Consider the following 16,843-nt stretch of genomic DNA (forward strand, 5'->3'; position numbering starts at 1 on the left):
TTGAAGGACATTAAATTGGCTTGATAGGTCTTGATCTTGGCTGGTGTGGGCCTTATGTTGCTTATTATTTTTCTGCCATTAACAAGTAGGCTGAGTCTTTTTTGTAGAGTTGAAGTTAAGCTGATTTCTGTATGCTTCTGCAGCTCACGCTTCCCTATTTCTTAAAAAAGACTTGCCCAGGATTTTGAAAGCTGCCTGTTCATCAGTTCTCAAAATCACTGACAGTTCTGATGTGGTTGTAGTCAGTTCATTATTGGATACCCTGCAGTGAAGTTTTTTAATTAGCTTGGTTTGATGAATGGTTATCTAGATCTTGTTCTCTGTTTTGTCATTAATTCCTGCCCTGTTCTTGCTCATGCTGCATTCCTTGTTAGAAAAGACAAAATGCAAATAGGCTTTTCTGTGTGCCATCTCTTTGTGTCTCTACTGAGTACTTGCTTATTTCTGTCCCTGTTGTTCCTCTTGGTAAGGAAGTGGTTATGGAATGCTTGCTTCTCCCTTACTTGTCTCATGCTAGTAACACTCACTTTGTGCCTCCTTCTTTCTTTTGAAAGTTTCCAAATACAATGTAGGCTTCTCTTTACAAATAAAGACAGTAAATTGTTTAATTTGAAAAGACTAGGATTCTCCCGACTCTTGATGTTTCTGAGTAGTATCAGTATTTATCTTAATGTATTTTTCTTTTCTAAATAACAGTGGAGTAAGGTCATCCTAGAAATGAGATGGTATTTTGACTTTGGTATGGTAGGTAGCCTTTAAATATTTAAGTTGTATGTTCAACATACAGTATTTTCTGCCACCAGTAAGGCTCTTGGAATAATATTGAAACAGCCATAAAGTGATATATGTTGTGTGACCTTACCACTCTAAAGCCCTTACCCTTTGCTGTTTTATATCCTTTTCATTAATTTAATGCCTTACATAAACCTGAAATTACCTTTTACTTAGACCTTGGCAAACAATGTTCTTTCGTAAGGGCAAAAAAAACCCCAGAGTTTGGCTTAAAGAACTGACAAAAAATGTAGTTCTATATGTGGAGATAACTAGAAAAGCTTATTCACATAGAATGTAATAAGTCCACAGATTAAAAATCAAAGGAAAAAAAAAAAAATAAAGCACACCACAAAGCACACGTGCAAAAAGATACATGGCTTTCTCCTGCCAGTCATCTTAGAATTGTTCCAGTGAAAGGGTCATTGTGTTCTGTGTGGAACAATGGAACTCCTTCCAGAAATAAAAGCTAATTACAGAAGTTCAGGAGAAAATAAGATCTGAGGATTCCACATATAAGAAGGGATGGAAAGCATTTATCTTTAAAAAGTTAATATTGGATCTATCAGTCAAAGTTTCAGTATGCTCCTGAGAATTTCCGGTGAAGTCCAGGATCCCAGTGAGACTGAATAGGTCTGTGCAGATGCAGAGACAATTATGTAGCTAGTATCAGTTTTGTTAATGAAGAAATTAATCAGTTCTTTCAAAAAGAAAAATACTGAAGTGATAACTTTCTAAGTTGTCAAAGTGAACATGGAAGTCATGAAAGTCATTGTGGAAGATAAGACAGAGGAATGCCATCAAAGGAAAAGGAGACCTTGATTAGTTTGGTTATCAAATAAGTGTTCTCATTAGGTTTTAATTATGGAAGGAAAGCCTGGGCTTTATGGGAGAAGCAATTCAGAGGCTGCTACATACAGTAATTCTTCTTTTCCATAATCACATGGTTACCCAAATCAGTGTCCAAACCTGGTATTTACTACCTGTCAAAAAATATAAATGTATGCCACTGATTTAAAACTCACATTTGTGTGTTTCACCGGATCAGCAGAGAATGTGCTGATCCTAAAGGATGTAGAGTTTTGATGAGCTTTTGGGTTTGGAAGGTGAACTGTGGTAATTTTGTTTGTCTGTTTGTTTGAAATCAACTCCAAGGGTACAGCTCTAGTGGTGGCCTCCACTTGGACTTAGCACTACTGTTCACAACCCTTTGAGCCCAACAGTTCAGCCAGTTTTCAGTCCACGTACTTCTGTTATCCATATTTTATCAATTTATCTATAAGGGTGTTACAGGAAACTGATCTAAAACAAATGCTGCTTTCCCTTCATCCACTAACCCAATTAAATCATCATAGAAAGTTGTCCTATTGGTCAGGTGGAAGTCTTTCCCTTTCATAACTTCATGCTGATGTCTCCCAAGGTTTCATCTTGTACTTCACGTATTTGGCAATGGTTCACAGGATTATTTGCTATATCCCCCTCTTAGGTGTCAAGGTGAGGCTGACCAGCCGGTCATTCTCCAGATTCTCCTGTGAAGGCAAGAGTGATGTTTGCTCACTTCCAATCATCAGGCACCTCCTTTGATGATCACCGTGTTTCTTTAAAGATAGCTGATAGTGGCCTTGAGGTGACTAGCTCCCTCAGCACTAATGGGAGTATCCCGTTAGGACCCATGGATTTGCATATGCAGTGTGTTTTAAGTGTGGCCTTACTCAGTCATCCTCTGCTGAGGGTAACTTTTTCCTGCCCCAGGTTCTTCTGCTGGTCTCTGGGGCCTGGTGCTCTTGATGGAAGTAAAAACTGAGGTTAAGAAAGGACTGATTACATGGGTCTTTTTTGTGTCCCCTGCCCCATTCAGCAGCAGGTAACTGTTTTCCTTTTTCTTCCTTTTGCTGCTAATACACCTGTAATATCTTCCCTTGTTGGCCATCACATCCATGGCCAGGTTCAAATCCAGGTGGGCTCTGGCTTTCCTGAGCCCCTCCCTGCATGACTGGATGGTCACATAGTGTCCCTTCCAGCTCACCTGTGCCTGTTGGCATCTCTTGTAAGTTTTCTTTTTATGTGAGACAGTTCATCCATATGGCCTCCCATGACCCTTTCTTGACTTCCTAAGTATGGGGACAGACTGCTTTTGAGCTTGGAGGAGGTGACATGTGGATTCCAGAGGTGTAGCATAAGTAGACCTTAGAGTAGCTTGTGTGTGAAATGGGAGGTTACTTGACAATGCTGTCAGTCATATGTGGTAGAATACAAGGTGAAGTGCAGCTTACTAACTCGATTGTACTAAAGCTGTCACACAAAAACACTGCTGGAGAAAATAATGTTTTGTCACTACAAGAAGCAGGTAGCCCTAAGCTGAGAAAGGAAGCAAGTCTGTAAATTCTTTACTGTTTCCATCACATCTGTATGAGGGTTTGGAGCACAGCACCATTCAAAGTTAGAGCTAGACAGCCCTGAATAACAGCTTATAAAATGCCAGTTAATACTTTACATATTTTTATACAAAACAGAAACTGTGCATATACTTTAGTTAAGGTGGTTCATAGTGTATAATGAAAGGTAGATCCATTGCAGCTAAAAGCATTGAAGTGATCTTCTGTGAGGTCTGACTTAAAAAATGTTTTGTTCCTTCACATTTTCTCATGTGGGTTCTTTCTGTTGGAATATGGGACTCCGTATAGTGTGTATGGCTTCATTTTACATAATTATAAGTTATTTTCAGAAGATACCTAATTTAAACGTTACCATATTTTCTCTATTTCAGAATTGCCACCTGTTCCTTCTACATCAAGACCAGGATTTGCAGAATTTTCTGTTAGGGATCGAATGAGAGAGAAACTAAAAGCAGCAAGGGTGAGAATCCTTCAGAAGTCCTGTTTGGTTTTTGCTAGTGTTTCAAGTACCACTTGCTTAATTTTGCTTGCTTAGTACTATGTGAATCTGAACTGGGGTATCTGCTTTTTTATTTCTAATTCCAAAATAATTCTCAGTTCATCTCTACAGTTGTTTTCCAGTGTATTTCTATTACTGTTTGTTTTCTAAAGTTTTTAAATTTAACTTTTTTTGTAATATAAAAGCTGTCATTGTTTTGTAATTCATGATACAATCATTACAAGATCTCTTTGTGGTTTTGTCAAAAAAAGTCTTATGCTGTTTTGGAATCAATGGATTTCCTTGTAAGTTTATTATGCAGTTTAGTAAGGGGTATTAACATCTAGGTCTGGAAAATCACTTAAGCTGATTATATAGTTAAAAGATTCTGTCCCTAACACAAACATGCGTAAGTTATTGGGTTCCTGGGAATTATTGTAGCTTTGGACTTATATTTCTGCTACAGCTAAGCATTTTTGCTTGTTTGCTTAGTCAAAAGCAGATAATACTTCACTGGAAGAAGACCCTGGTTCACGACCAAGACGTTTAAAAAGCATCAGAGAAAGGAAAACAGAAGTCAAACTGGATAAAGCAGTGAGTAGTTGCATTGTGTCTTGCTATTCTGATAATGAGAAAGTGAATGTGAAATTAAGATAAACATAGTTTTGATGATCCTTTTCATTTATTTTTATGGCATCAAAATTATACTGTTATTTGAATTAGTAACCAGGAAGGAACCTTTCTGATTATTGCTTTTAATGTACATATTTAACAATAATAACCTGCTTTTATTATAGTGTAGCCATGATGTGAAACTTCTGTCATTTACACGCTCATGGCTTGTGTTGCTTTGGATGCCTTGAAGCATTTAAAAGTTACTGTAACAGAAAGGACCAGTGTATTATAACTTCATATAAATTTCCACAGTGTAATTGCTAAAGGCTGGATATTAACTTCTTGTGATTGTACTGTATTGTATTTCCTTGTTCCTATTTTATATTCTTATTTTTTAGTATAAGCATGTTTGTTGTTAGTAAATTAATTCAACAAAACTTATGCCTGAAGAAAGAACTTGCACGTAGATATTCTTCAATTCACAGTGAGATCGCTTGCCTGTAGAAAATATGTTCCAAAGAATGTGTATGCCCAGGAGATAACCACATGTAGCAGTCACATTTTTGTCTGGACTTCCAAACTATATGAATTAGCCTGGCTAAATGACTTGTCTAGGGGAGAATTACCTAATCACATAGGCTGTGGGGAAGGCTTTTGGCAATCTTTTCTTCAAAGAGTAATTGTCATAGCTTTCAGTTAAGTAATATTGATTTAGTATGTTTGTACTCAGAAAATGTGAAATAGATGCTCTTCCTGAAGTTGGTTACAAATTTTATATGAAGTATATCTGAAACCTTCCATATGTTGGATTTGTTTCCTGTACTTAGACAGGTGCAAAATACTGGCTTGTTAAACAAGCAGCTATCAGTTTGCCAGGGTTTGAGTTTTCTTTGTGCTACTGTTTTGAACTTCAGGTTGGATAGGACATTGAAGATGGCCCTGCTTGTTCCAGGGGGGTTGGATTAGATGACCTTTGGAGGTCCCTTCCAACCCAAACAATCTGTGCTCATGAAATGTCCTCCTTTAAGAATTCAGGTGTCAAGGAAGAAAAGCAGGTAGAATGTTAGACGTTTTTTTGTTAGCTGAGCCTAATGAAAATCACTTAAAAGCACTAAAGTGAAAATAAATATAAAACCAGTATAATGGCTACCATAGTGACTGTGCTTTTTTTTTATTTATTTTTGTTGCTGTGAAAATATGGTATCTAATCTCAAGATTCAGCTACTTGTCTTTTTTTTTAATGGAGCAATAAACGTATGCTATAACTTATGAATGTATTTTTTTACAGTCTGATAATGATGAACTTCAGGAGATGCATGAGGGTGAATCCCACTTACCATCAAAAACAAGGTTTCGTGATTCTGTTAAAAAGCTGAAGCAAAAGTCAACAGTAAGTACCAATTCCTTCATTTCAATAACCTATATTAATTTGATTTAAACTTTATATGACTTCATTATTCTGTTTGAAGAAGCAGTCGTAATTCAGTAATCAAATCTTAAACAGTGGAAAGGGGTTTATTTCATTTAAAAATTCACAAACAATATATGCCAACAATTTAAGTATGAAAAAGGGAACATTCATCGAATATAAGAAAGGCATTGGATCATTTGATTTAAAAAAAAAAAAGCAAGTAAATCCATCTGGACACAATGACTAGAGCTTGGAGGAAAAATGTTTCTTCTGTTTAAATATTTTTTGTTGAATGCCACCAATTGACAGTTGAAGAAATTTACAGATTAGTATATTTGTATTTATTAGCCACAAAAAGCTACTGTTAATTCTTTTATTAGAGGATTCATGCTAACACTAAAGGGGCCTGGGTCCTTCAGAAAAAATGCCATTTGAAATGTCTCTTATCATTCACCTGGGTATCTGCACGATGGCTAGAATTTAAACTTTGTCATTTCTTATTTGCAAATTGTATTTAAAGCAATAAGCTGGTTAAAATTAAACCAAATAACTTTTTCAGTAAAACATTGCAAGAAATATTTAATGAAATAATAATATAGAAATAGGGAAGTCTTTATGTATCATTTAAAAATTTCATTCAGCTTCAAGAATTTGGGTGGGTTCTTTTTGAGATAAAAGAATTATTATCCTGTGACAAATGTTGATACATGGTTGTTATTGCTGCTATTAAAGGAACCTGGCAGTGCTGGGTTAATGGTTGGACTTGATGATCTTAAAGGTCTCTTCCAACCAAAATGATTCTATGAAAGATATCTTCTCTTGTCCTGAATTTCTTATAAGTGTCATATTAAAGTATCTTTGTTGGTTTTGATTAGTTCCAGAATGATTTTCCTTCTGTTGAAGAAGCATATAATTTCTTCACCTTCAATTTTGATCCTGAACCAGAAAGTAAAAAGGCTGGAGGCAAGAAAAAGAATGAATTAAATGAAGAAGAGGAAGGAGAAGAAGAATGCGTAGAAACCCATGAAGATGAACAAGAGGAGGACGAAATGGTAGGAGCTATAGAATAAATGTTCATATGTTTATTCAGAGTTCTTGAAAGTTTGTCATCTAATACAAAATGGCAACTTTTGTTTCCTTAAAAATTCTGAAAGTGTACTTTCTGAAACTCTCCAGTTTAAGCAACAGACGAACTAACAGATGTTTGCACTTCAACTATAGGATGAAGATGTACGCCTCGTTAAAGATGATGATTTATTCATTATAGGGCAGACAGATGAAGATCTTCTAGTAATGAAGCCTGCTGAATGTGAAAGCTACTCTGAGCAACTGAAAAAGGAAAAAGAATTTCTCTTCACTCCCAGCATGCTAGCAGGTATGGAGATCATGCCTATCCATTTTCTTCTTGGGTTTTGCATTGTGTGACACCCTTTGATCTGCTGAAAAATCTTGTGTCAGGCTGTCTGGCAGCAGAGAGACATTTGTTTGTCGTTCCCTGACACTGATCATCCAGTCAAGACTGAAAAGATCTGACACAATGTATTAACTGGGAACGTGCACACCTCCCCAGGTCAGCAGCTGGTGTGCTAGCAAGTGAACTCGGGGCACAGGAGTGGCTCTGGCGTAATTTCCTTAGTGCTGGCTGTCCTAAGTGCGAGAGGGCTGCCCACTCTTCCACAGGGGTTTAGTGATGACATTGTTTAACACATGCAGCAGGTTACAGTGTTGAGCTACTAAGAATGGCTCATGCACTGTACTTAATAACTTGGGCTATTTCTGTACTTTCCTACACCCACAATCTTTTCTATGTGGCAAGTTTGTAATTGGTCATGTAAGTAACATAAAAATTTTTGTAATTCAGGGGGCCCTTTTCCCAAAAATTTTTGGGAATTGGAAATAGTTAATCACCATTGATCATGTCACTGACCTTTTTGCCTTATTCCCATAGAATGACAAGAGTCTGGAAAAAATTGCCTTGTAATATCACTTGCTGTTTAATATTTGAAGTGGGAGAAATAGAAATGAGTCTCTTGGTGGTCTGTGCCAGAATGGTATCGACACAGCTTGCAGTGCAGTGCCAAAATATTTTATACTGGGTGCCTCCGTTTTTTTTGTGTCTTGTTACTTAGTTCTGACTGCTTCCACTCTGTTCTGATTTAGGTGAGAAATCCTGTTTTAACCCTCAGTATAATCTCTCTGTTTTGAGATCACTCCTTGAAAAACAGTGGGTCCATATATGCCAGTGAAGTATTCCTGCAGGCAGGCTTGAAAGAACTCCACCTGCTTCTGTTGGGCTAACATGACTTTTTAATCTATGTTCCCATTTTTGTACAAGTGTAGCTTAAGCGAATGAGTAATATTAGTTTGGATTTATCTTAGTTAAAGATTCACTTTATATAGGAAAGGCTTAAAAAAGTTTGTCTAGTCAGCTGTTGCTACTAATGGGTTTTTACACCATTATGCAAGCAAATATTAAAATGAAGCTCCACTTAGTTATTTGACGTATTTTTTTGTGAGGAAATTATTTAATTTTCTGTTTAGAAGACTTGTGACACTTTTATGGTAGATTTAAACAGTGGATTAAGGAAAGGACCTGTATGGTTATATATTTATTTCTTTTTTCATCGTTAGGAAAATTTCTGACAGCATGCTTAATACGTAGTACCAGTCATTTTAAGAATGGCATAGGCTCTTAGTGAATTTATAAATGAGAACTACAGTTGCAAGCTATTTCACATGTGTTTTTGTTTGTTTGTTTGTTTGTTTGTTTTAATTTCTGATTAGTGCCTACTTCTGAGAAGATTCCTGGAAACAGGCAGCCGAGGTACCTTGAGGATGAGGGTCTTTACACAGGAGAAAGGCCCTTTGTGTCACAGACTAATCAAAATATTTTAGAAAACAGAATACTCAGACAGGAGCAAGTAAGTCACCAGTATATTCTTACTTGTCTTTTAAAAACTCGGTTTATCAGTATTTTATTTTGTTTTAGTTAAGAAGGTAGATGGTCATGATAATATGGGGCTTTCATTTTTAAAATATTTAGTGGTGTCAGATGTCAGGAAATATAGATTTTTGAGGGATTGTGTTCTAGTGTATCCTGATAGTCAGAGCACCAGACTGGGTCTTAGAAAACTGATGTCTTCTCCTCGCTCTGCACATAGCCTGCTGGGGAAAAAAATCACATGTCTGTGCCACAATTTATTTGTCACTGAAATAGGGATAATTATAATCTTTTTAAAAAAAAAGCTGTGAGAGCTAGTGATATGTGTAAACATATCTGCAAGAGCTGGGCACTGTTATTATTTACTAGAAGATGGTAACAAAAGGCAGCAGTGTGGAATGGTTTTTTTCTCTGTCCACCGAAGGTAATACAAAATAATAGACTTGTAGAAATTTACTGATCAGACTGTAAGGGTAACTAAGTATTAGTATAGATTATTTGGAGAGATTTTAGAATCATTTTAGATTTTTAAGAATGGCTTATGGAAACACCTGTGGAGGTGAATTTCATATGTATTATCCTGCTGTATTATCCTGTACACTTCAATGTGTGCATACTTAAGTATAAATTGAACCTACTATGCAGCAGTTGCTCTTTATATTTTATTATGATTTTGTGAGTTCTTCATGAGCAGAGGTACTTTCATGAGTCAGACTGGCAATATTTGTATCCAGAATTTTTAACTGGTCAGCTTAAACCCGGTTAGTTTCCTGGTTTGCTTCACTGTGTTACCACATCAGTGTTTGGCTCTAGGGTCGGCTAGAACCAGGTGTGGGAATAAGAGGGCAGGCTAGCATCTTTCAGCAGCTGCAGTGGTTTAAGCTATGCTTGAATCCAGATGAGAGCAGAGGGGCAACCAAGAAAATGTTTAACATGTGATGCCATGGGTAACAATTTGTGTGTAAGATAGTTATCTACTTTCATAGAAGTGGTTTAATTAGTTCAGGTTGTGGACTAGAAGAGTTGAGAGACACTTTGATAAATGATCTCTCTGAGCTGCTATTTAGCTTTTTAACTCTTTGATTTATTATTTTTATAATCTAATTGGAAGATGTGGTGGCAGTCTTGTGTAAAAAATTAATTCTTTCCATTTTAGTGATTTAAGAAAACATAACATTTAAATGTGAAGTGATGTATGCAATGTCGGTTCTTTTATTTCTTTCAAATCTGTACACTCAGTGTTGAAGGAAGAATTCAATGTAGCTGAAGTTTGAGCAAGTTCTTAGTCTTTTGATTTTAAAACGTATAGTATATTTGAGGATTTCATCTTGGTGTCTTAGAAGAGTTTTGGTTAATTCAGTCATAGTTCATAGACACCTTTTCTTCTGTATTTGCTTCTTATAAGAATTACAACTTCTCAAGTTACTTATTTATAAAGTAAGAAGCAATATAAATTTGTTTTTATTTGTAGGGGCAAGAGTGGTTTGGTGATGATGGCAAGATCTTAGCATTGCCTAATCCAATTAAACAGTCTTCTACTAGGCCCCCAATATTCTCGCTGGAAGAAGGCATGGCACCAGAACTTGAGACAGTGTATACAAAGGTAGGTGTATTTCCTGTATGTTGTTCCTGAAACCAAATATCCCAGCTTTTTTCTCCCAGAAACTCTCCTGTATTGAAGGGTTTTGTGCTGAGAACCACGAGTACTGACTGCTTTTTGTGGTTCCACAACTGGCCTTTAAATGTGCTGTACTTTTTCAAATATGTTCCACCTGTATTGTTCTGTAAAAATAATGCATACAAAAGGATGAAGAGATTAGCCAGTAGTACTGATTGAAATAATAAAGTGACATTCAGTGACAGACTGCTTCAAGTCTGTGAGTCACGAAGGTCTCTGTGAGACACCCTTGGATATTCTCATGCCAAAGCAGGTTAGTTCCTATATCAGTGTATCTATGAAGCTCCTCGTCGTAGAAGTTGGTAGACAGACTTATTGATCAGGACAGGGATGCTCTCTGCAGCTTAACAGAGAAATAATAAAAGGGCATTTGTGTGATGGTTATTTTACAGTGCTAAAACTTCTCCAAAATAAGTCTTTACATGCAATTTGCTCATTTAGAAAGCCACTGACTTACGTTGCATCAGTTCAGATCTTTTTTTGGATGTGGTTTGTTGGGGTTTTTTTGTGTGGATTTTTTGGGAGGTGTTTGTTTTTCTATTATTTTTTTGGTGGTTGTTGTTTTTCCCTCAACCACAGCATGCTTACCCTGGCAAACAGCAGTGGCAGTCAGTACAAATCAAAATAGCTTTCAATTAAAACCATTCAGCAAACTTTAAGCAAGCTTTAATTGTTCTGCTTGTTAGCACTCTATTTTCCCCTTGGAAAAACTGTGACTATTTAAACTTTAAAGCAGATGCTCTTTTGGGACACACAAGTATTTTTGCCTGCTGCTTTTGATACAGATTTAAATATGGCCCTTTAATTGATGCTGGTTAAAAATATGCAATTATCAGGATGCATCCAGTGCAACACATCTGTCCAGGGAACTGTAAGAGGATGTTGCTTAGATCTTAGTAAAGGTAGGCCAGGAGAGCTTATGTTTCAAGAATACCATGTTTGCTTGAATACTGACATGTCAATACTCAAGTCACTGTTGAAAGTAAGACATAAAGCTTAGGGGTCCTTTATAGGTAGAAAAATAATTTGAGCATAAGGAATTCCAAGCTGTCGTTTTTGATATATTATGTCATATTAAACATTTCAGTGAGAAACTGGAGGTGGAAGGATCAGGTGGACTTAGGTATGTTTTGTAGCCATTTGTACTAGTCCTGTAAAAGAGTTATGCAACAGCTGAATTCTCCTTTCAGTCCCCTTTTTTTTCTATTCTTACGAAGGAGCTGCAACAGACACTACATAACTAACAACTTCATATTTTATGGTACCAGAATACCTCTGATGAATCTCTTCTGAAGAATTCCGAGAGGGGAACAGCAGTAGTTGGGCAGGGAGCCCTGCTGATTCAGTCTTCTGGTTTCAGTAATCTGGAGATATAAACCGTAATTGCCTTAAGGTTGCACTGGATTGAAGGAGACTCTGTAAGCTTTGTTGGTGAAAACTTCATTGGGTGAATTTTCCTGGCATTAAAATGGAAGCAAGTAACATACTAACTCTTCTGCACAATCCAAATAGTCTACAAGGAAAGCTGCTCGCTTGAGAGATGGACTGTTTATCTTAGACCTCAGTTCTAAGAGGAAATAAAGTGGTACTTTTTCTGTCACAGAATCTCTTTGCAAGATGGATTTGTCAGGGTTTGTAAATCCATTTTATTCTTTTCTTTTTTTTTTTCAGGCAATAAAAATGACAGCTGCCAATCAGTATGTTGTTGGACCTGGGGATTTTCAGGGGCCATTTCAATTGGATATTGACATTTCTGGACTGATTTTCACTCATCATCCCTGTTTCAGTCGTGAGCATGTGTTAGCAGCTAAATTGGCTCAGTTATATGATCAGTATTTGGCAAGAAAACAGAAGAATCTTACCGAACTTCTCACAGACAAGGTATTTCTGTTCCAGCATCATAGCTTATTGAGATAATGGTGTGAAAGTTTAAGGTAAAAGGTGAAATGGTTTGTTCAGAGTAGTGTGATGAAATTTTAATTCTATGTAGTGAGTGGCATTTTGTCAGAAGGTAAAAACCAAAGTATTTCACCTGGGTTGCTGTAGGTTCAGGGCAGAACTGCATTTTTAAGATGATAATTTTTTTTATCTTCTATTTAAAATTCACTTTATACAGGTTCTGAGGTAAACAGAATATAACTCTTAGAACACAGCAACATTTATATAGTATTCCTTTAGAGTATCCAAAATGTTTTCCACTGAATGACAGATAAGACTATACAGGATTGTGTCCAACAGCTCTGACAGGCAGACAGCACGAGACAGTGTTCAAGGATGGAGGGAAGTTAGTGAAGCTTAGTTTCAGTGGTTGATTAAAAGTAAAAGGAAGCAGTTCAACTTCACCAAATTTTGCAAAAGTTGATGACACATTTCCAGGTATATATCTGTGCCAGATGCTGCTGTGTTCTTAATCAGAGTTTCATCTTGAGGAATCAGCAGCTCACAGACATAGCAAAACTCTGTAATACAGGTTCAAAACAATTCAGAGTTTTCCTGTCAAGGTGAATTACACTGTGTGCCTCATAAACATTAAACTGTCTGTTAATTGTTTGGTTTTTTGTTTGTTTAAGCTGCATGCTTTGAGGAATGCTGTGGAATCCAGTATAGATGGTGCTGGTGCTGGTGTTCCTAGACCTGTGGCACAACAGAGCATACCTGAATACAAAATTGAGATCAGGTAGGTATGGATTAATTACATCATTGTTTCTTAAAAATGTATTCCTTTTTTTCTTTCCTTGCTGGTACAGAATATGACTTGTGTCCGACTTTTCAAGTTTTGCTGTAAATAGCTCTGGAAGAATCTTGAAGGCTTGAGAATTCTTACTGATAGGTAAAAAAAAAAATCATGAAGAAAATATATATAGCTTAGACTGAAATCTTGATTCAGTAATGGTCTCATTTCATTATCTTCCATTCTTTACTTATTAAGTGTTTACTGATGTCTTGTGCACAGTTAAAATTTAATTAAAATAAGATTTCAATAGACATCAGCTGGGTGCATGAAGCTCTTACAATGATGCAAGTGATGTAATTTTTTTGAACAGACTAAACTATTTTTTTCCATCTTCTTCCTCATTACACAAGTGTTCTTGATTCACTTCCCATTCTTAGGTATTTTGGTCATGTTTTTGCCAATGGGTTAATATTTTTGTTTTATAAGAATATAGTTATTGTTCTTGGACAGTAACTGGGTAGTAAAAATATTATAGTTTTGGGCTTGGTAGTGAAAGTTAGTATTATTTTTGGCACATGGACAGTGGTGAGCTGCAAGCGTAAGCAGTATGGTAAAAATTAAGTTAATTTGGAGATCCACGCTGAACAGCCTTTTTATCTAGTAGATAATAAAAATCTGAAGTTTTTTCACAATCTGAAAGTGCGCAGTAATGTATTAATGTAAATAAACGGAAGTTTAGTCTGATGTAATGGGTTGTATGATAATAGAATATTAAAAAATATCTTTTTTTAATAACAATTCTACTGTCAGCCTTGAAGTCTACATCTGCTTACACTTACACATCCACTCACTACTCTTAGCTTGAGAATTGCTTCTTCAGAATTTCATCCTTCAAGTTTGCTGTCTTGTAATACATTTATCTATGCAAGACCTACAGAAATCTGTAGTGTATTATTTTGTACTGAAGGACAAAGTCTTCCTTCCATCGAATAAGGGACAGGTTTTATTAATATTTTCTTAAGACATCTGCTGGGGGACTAGGAGCAGGAGGTGTGCAGTTGCCACACAGTACCTCGGAGACAGGAGCTCTCAGCAGGGAAGGCGTGAGAATAGTAATGAGAAGGATCACTGTGGGAATGAGATTCTTCGATTTCAACACCAACCCTGAGGCTTGCTTGATGGTTAATTCTTTAATTAGAAAGAATTCCTTCTGGATATCTTAAGTATTTTTGTAGCTCTTGAGTGCTTCAGTTCAGTGTCACACTTGTGAATCGGGAGAAATTCAGCTGAAATTGGTGAGATCAGTGTGGCGTGAGTAACGTGATAGGAGCTTGGCTGGGATTATTCTGGGGCTTTTCATATCTCTAATTCTTTATGGCTACAGCTCTGTGGTTGGAAGCTGTTACACACACAAGGCTCGGATGGCCTCAGGGCTTTTTACTGTCATGGTGTTTAATACTAGTTTTGACCACATATGTTGGTAAAAACAACTGACCATCAGGTAAATGCAATGACAAAAAGAGAGACAAGACAGGTCAATGTAGGACACTCCTGAGAAATTACAGAGGTGAGGAGAGTGGAGCGTGGAAAATAATCTGTTGCCTTCACCCTCCAGTAACATAACTGACATGTGCCCTACTGTCTGAAGATCAGAGCTGTAGTTTCCTATCAGCTTGAGGAAGAAATGTCATCCAAGTACAGAAAACTTTTGCTAATTAGCAATTTCAGCCCTACTGTCCTTGTTTGCTGAGGAGGAGGCCAGTATATGCTGTGTGTTGCCAGTTTCAGGCTCTTCTGCCTGATGTATTGTAGCAGAGGTGATTCTCTACTGAAAGGTCCTGCTTCCAAATCAAATACATCAGATAAGTGTAGTTACTCACCTGTATGCTCTTTGTGTTTAAATCTTTGTCTTCTGGCTTCATCTGGGAGACAATGAAGAAAAAGCAGTTAGGCTGCATAGATAGGTAATATTCAAAGTGCTAGCTAATGAAGTGGAGAAGTTATTCGTATTGCTTTCTGGAAAGTCTTTCTTCTTTGTTTTTACTAAATTTGCTTATGCTTTTAAATAATATGTGATGTATTTCTCTCTGCTCTAACTCAGTCTCCCTGTCTTCCATATTCTCTGAATATCACAAGTAGTAATGTGTTATGTTACATCTTCTATTTTTTTTTTTAATCACATTATTTTTACTAGACATGTTTAGCCACCAAGTTAGTACTGGAAACAGTCTGTGCTTGTGCTGCATGGACGTTTACATCAGAAGTGTGTGTTGGTTATTAAAAGTGCTAATGGATAGCTCTTTTACAAACAGATTGGAGGGTGGAAATGTAAAATACCAGTTCTTGAGGGGAAAAAAAAAAAAAGCCCTGTTAATTTTGTTTGTGTTAAGAATCTTGTAGAGCTGTCAAAGGACTTAACATTACTTCATACATTACTACATTACTTCATCTCTTAAGTCCTTTTTACTGGACCTAGAAACATGTTAAGTTTAAAACATATTTTGTAAGGTGTGATTGTAATAAGCATTACTTCATAGCAGCAGTGTAGGTTTCCTGGGCTGTGTACATGAATTGACTTTAAAATGTTTGTAATGATGTACAGCTGTAATAAGCATTTCAGAAAACTCTGAGACCTCTAGGGAATGAACTGTAATTGAAGTCAGATTGTCCGAAGTGCAAGAGACTAGAGTACAGAAGGAAATCAGATCTTGCCATCTTCCAGGTCTGGGTTTTATGCTCCTTGGACTGAAACCACTGCAGCCATCAATCAAATTGAAACCCACTTGGCTTTTGAAATTGCAAGTTTTCGCTCTGTTGTTCCACCAAGTTATACAGTTCTGATTGGTTTTGTGCATATGTGTATATATTTCTAGGCAAACCAGAAGACTTCGTGATGCTGAACAAGAAAAAGACAGAATGTTGCTTAAGGCCATTAGAAAAGTTTGGAAACAAATCAAATCCCTCCGTGACTTTCAGAAGTTTACTAACACACCCATGAAACTTTATTTGAGGAAGTATGTTTTGATAAACTTTTTGTAGTTCATTTGTCAGTAGTGCAGTTTGAACAAGACTAGGCAATTTGGGAATTTAAAATTCTGATGTGAAGAACGCAAAAGTAAGAATTTGAGTATTTTCTGGCACTGGTTAAACCTGCCATATTCTTTTTCAGTTTAGGGAGGAAGGAAGGTAAAAATAGCAAGTAATTACTGTAACAGAAAGGAACTTCTACGGGCTAATGAGTAAAGAAAATGTAATTATATTCATTGTGGTTAGTAACTATCTGCTATCAACTCTTAGACTTTCTATGCTAGTGGCTTTAAATAGAATGCACTTGTGATATAATTGAATTAATTCCTGGAGAAGTAGACTTATCTTATATTTTATACACTTGATTATAGCTTTATGTTAATTTGTGCAACATGTTGATAACTTGTTTTGAAGGGAAGAGGTTGATCAGAGTTTAGATGAAGAAGCATATGAAGCAGAAATTCAGGCTGAAATAAATGAATTACTAGAAGAATGTATGGAAGAATATGAAAAGAAAATGGAGGAATATAAAACTGAGCTACAAGAGTGGAAATCCTGGAAGAAGACACAGGTTTGCTTAAATCATTTAGTTTCACAAAAAATGAAATTTATTACTAAATGTGTTGAAAATTTGTCCTTCTAATACAGAAAAAAGAATCAATTTCAGGATAGTTATGCATAAATATTGTACTGTGTTTGGATACGTTCTGTCTACTTAGAATTTGTTAGTAAAATAATTGTTGACTAAAAAATCTAAATATGCTAGGTTTTTGTGTAGCATTGTCTTCCTGCTATTGATTTTCAGTACTTCAGCAGTTCTTTCTTTAAATCTAATAGTTTTGCAGCATTCCT

General features: G+C 36.3%; 1 protein-coding gene across 1 annotated transcript in view; it reads left to right on the forward strand.

The window, feature by feature from the left end:
- The first annotated feature begins 3,546 nt into the window (after positions 1-3,546).
- Positions 3,547-16,843, forward strand: part of CC2D2A (coiled-coil and C2 domain containing 2A) — a 48,666-nt gene continuing 35,369 nt past the window's right edge. The window contains exons 1-11 of the mRNA XM_008944335.1: positions 3,547-3,627; positions 4,138-4,239; positions 5,549-5,650; positions 6,547-6,723; positions 6,893-7,046; positions 8,456-8,592; positions 10,084-10,215; positions 11,962-12,171; positions 12,861-12,967; positions 15,838-15,978; positions 16,406-16,562. Of these exons, the coding sequence (XP_008942583.1) occupies positions 3,601-3,627; positions 4,138-4,239; positions 5,549-5,650; positions 6,547-6,723; positions 6,893-7,046; positions 8,456-8,592; positions 10,084-10,215; positions 11,962-12,171; positions 12,861-12,967; positions 15,838-15,978; positions 16,406-16,562 (1,446 nt within the window). The 5' untranslated portion in view covers positions 3,547-3,600. The remainder of the gene's footprint in view (positions 3,628-4,137; positions 4,240-5,548; positions 5,651-6,546; positions 6,724-6,892; positions 7,047-8,455; positions 8,593-10,083; positions 10,216-11,961; positions 12,172-12,860; positions 12,968-15,837; positions 15,979-16,405; positions 16,563-16,843) is intronic.

The sequence above is a fragment of the Merops nubicus genome, unplaced genomic scaffold (assembly GCF_000691845.1).
Source record: "Merops nubicus isolate BGI_N331 unplaced genomic scaffold, ASM69184v1 scaffold14127, whole genome shotgun sequence".
NCBI lineage: Eukaryota > Metazoa > Chordata > Aves > Coraciiformes > Meropidae > Merops > Merops nubicus.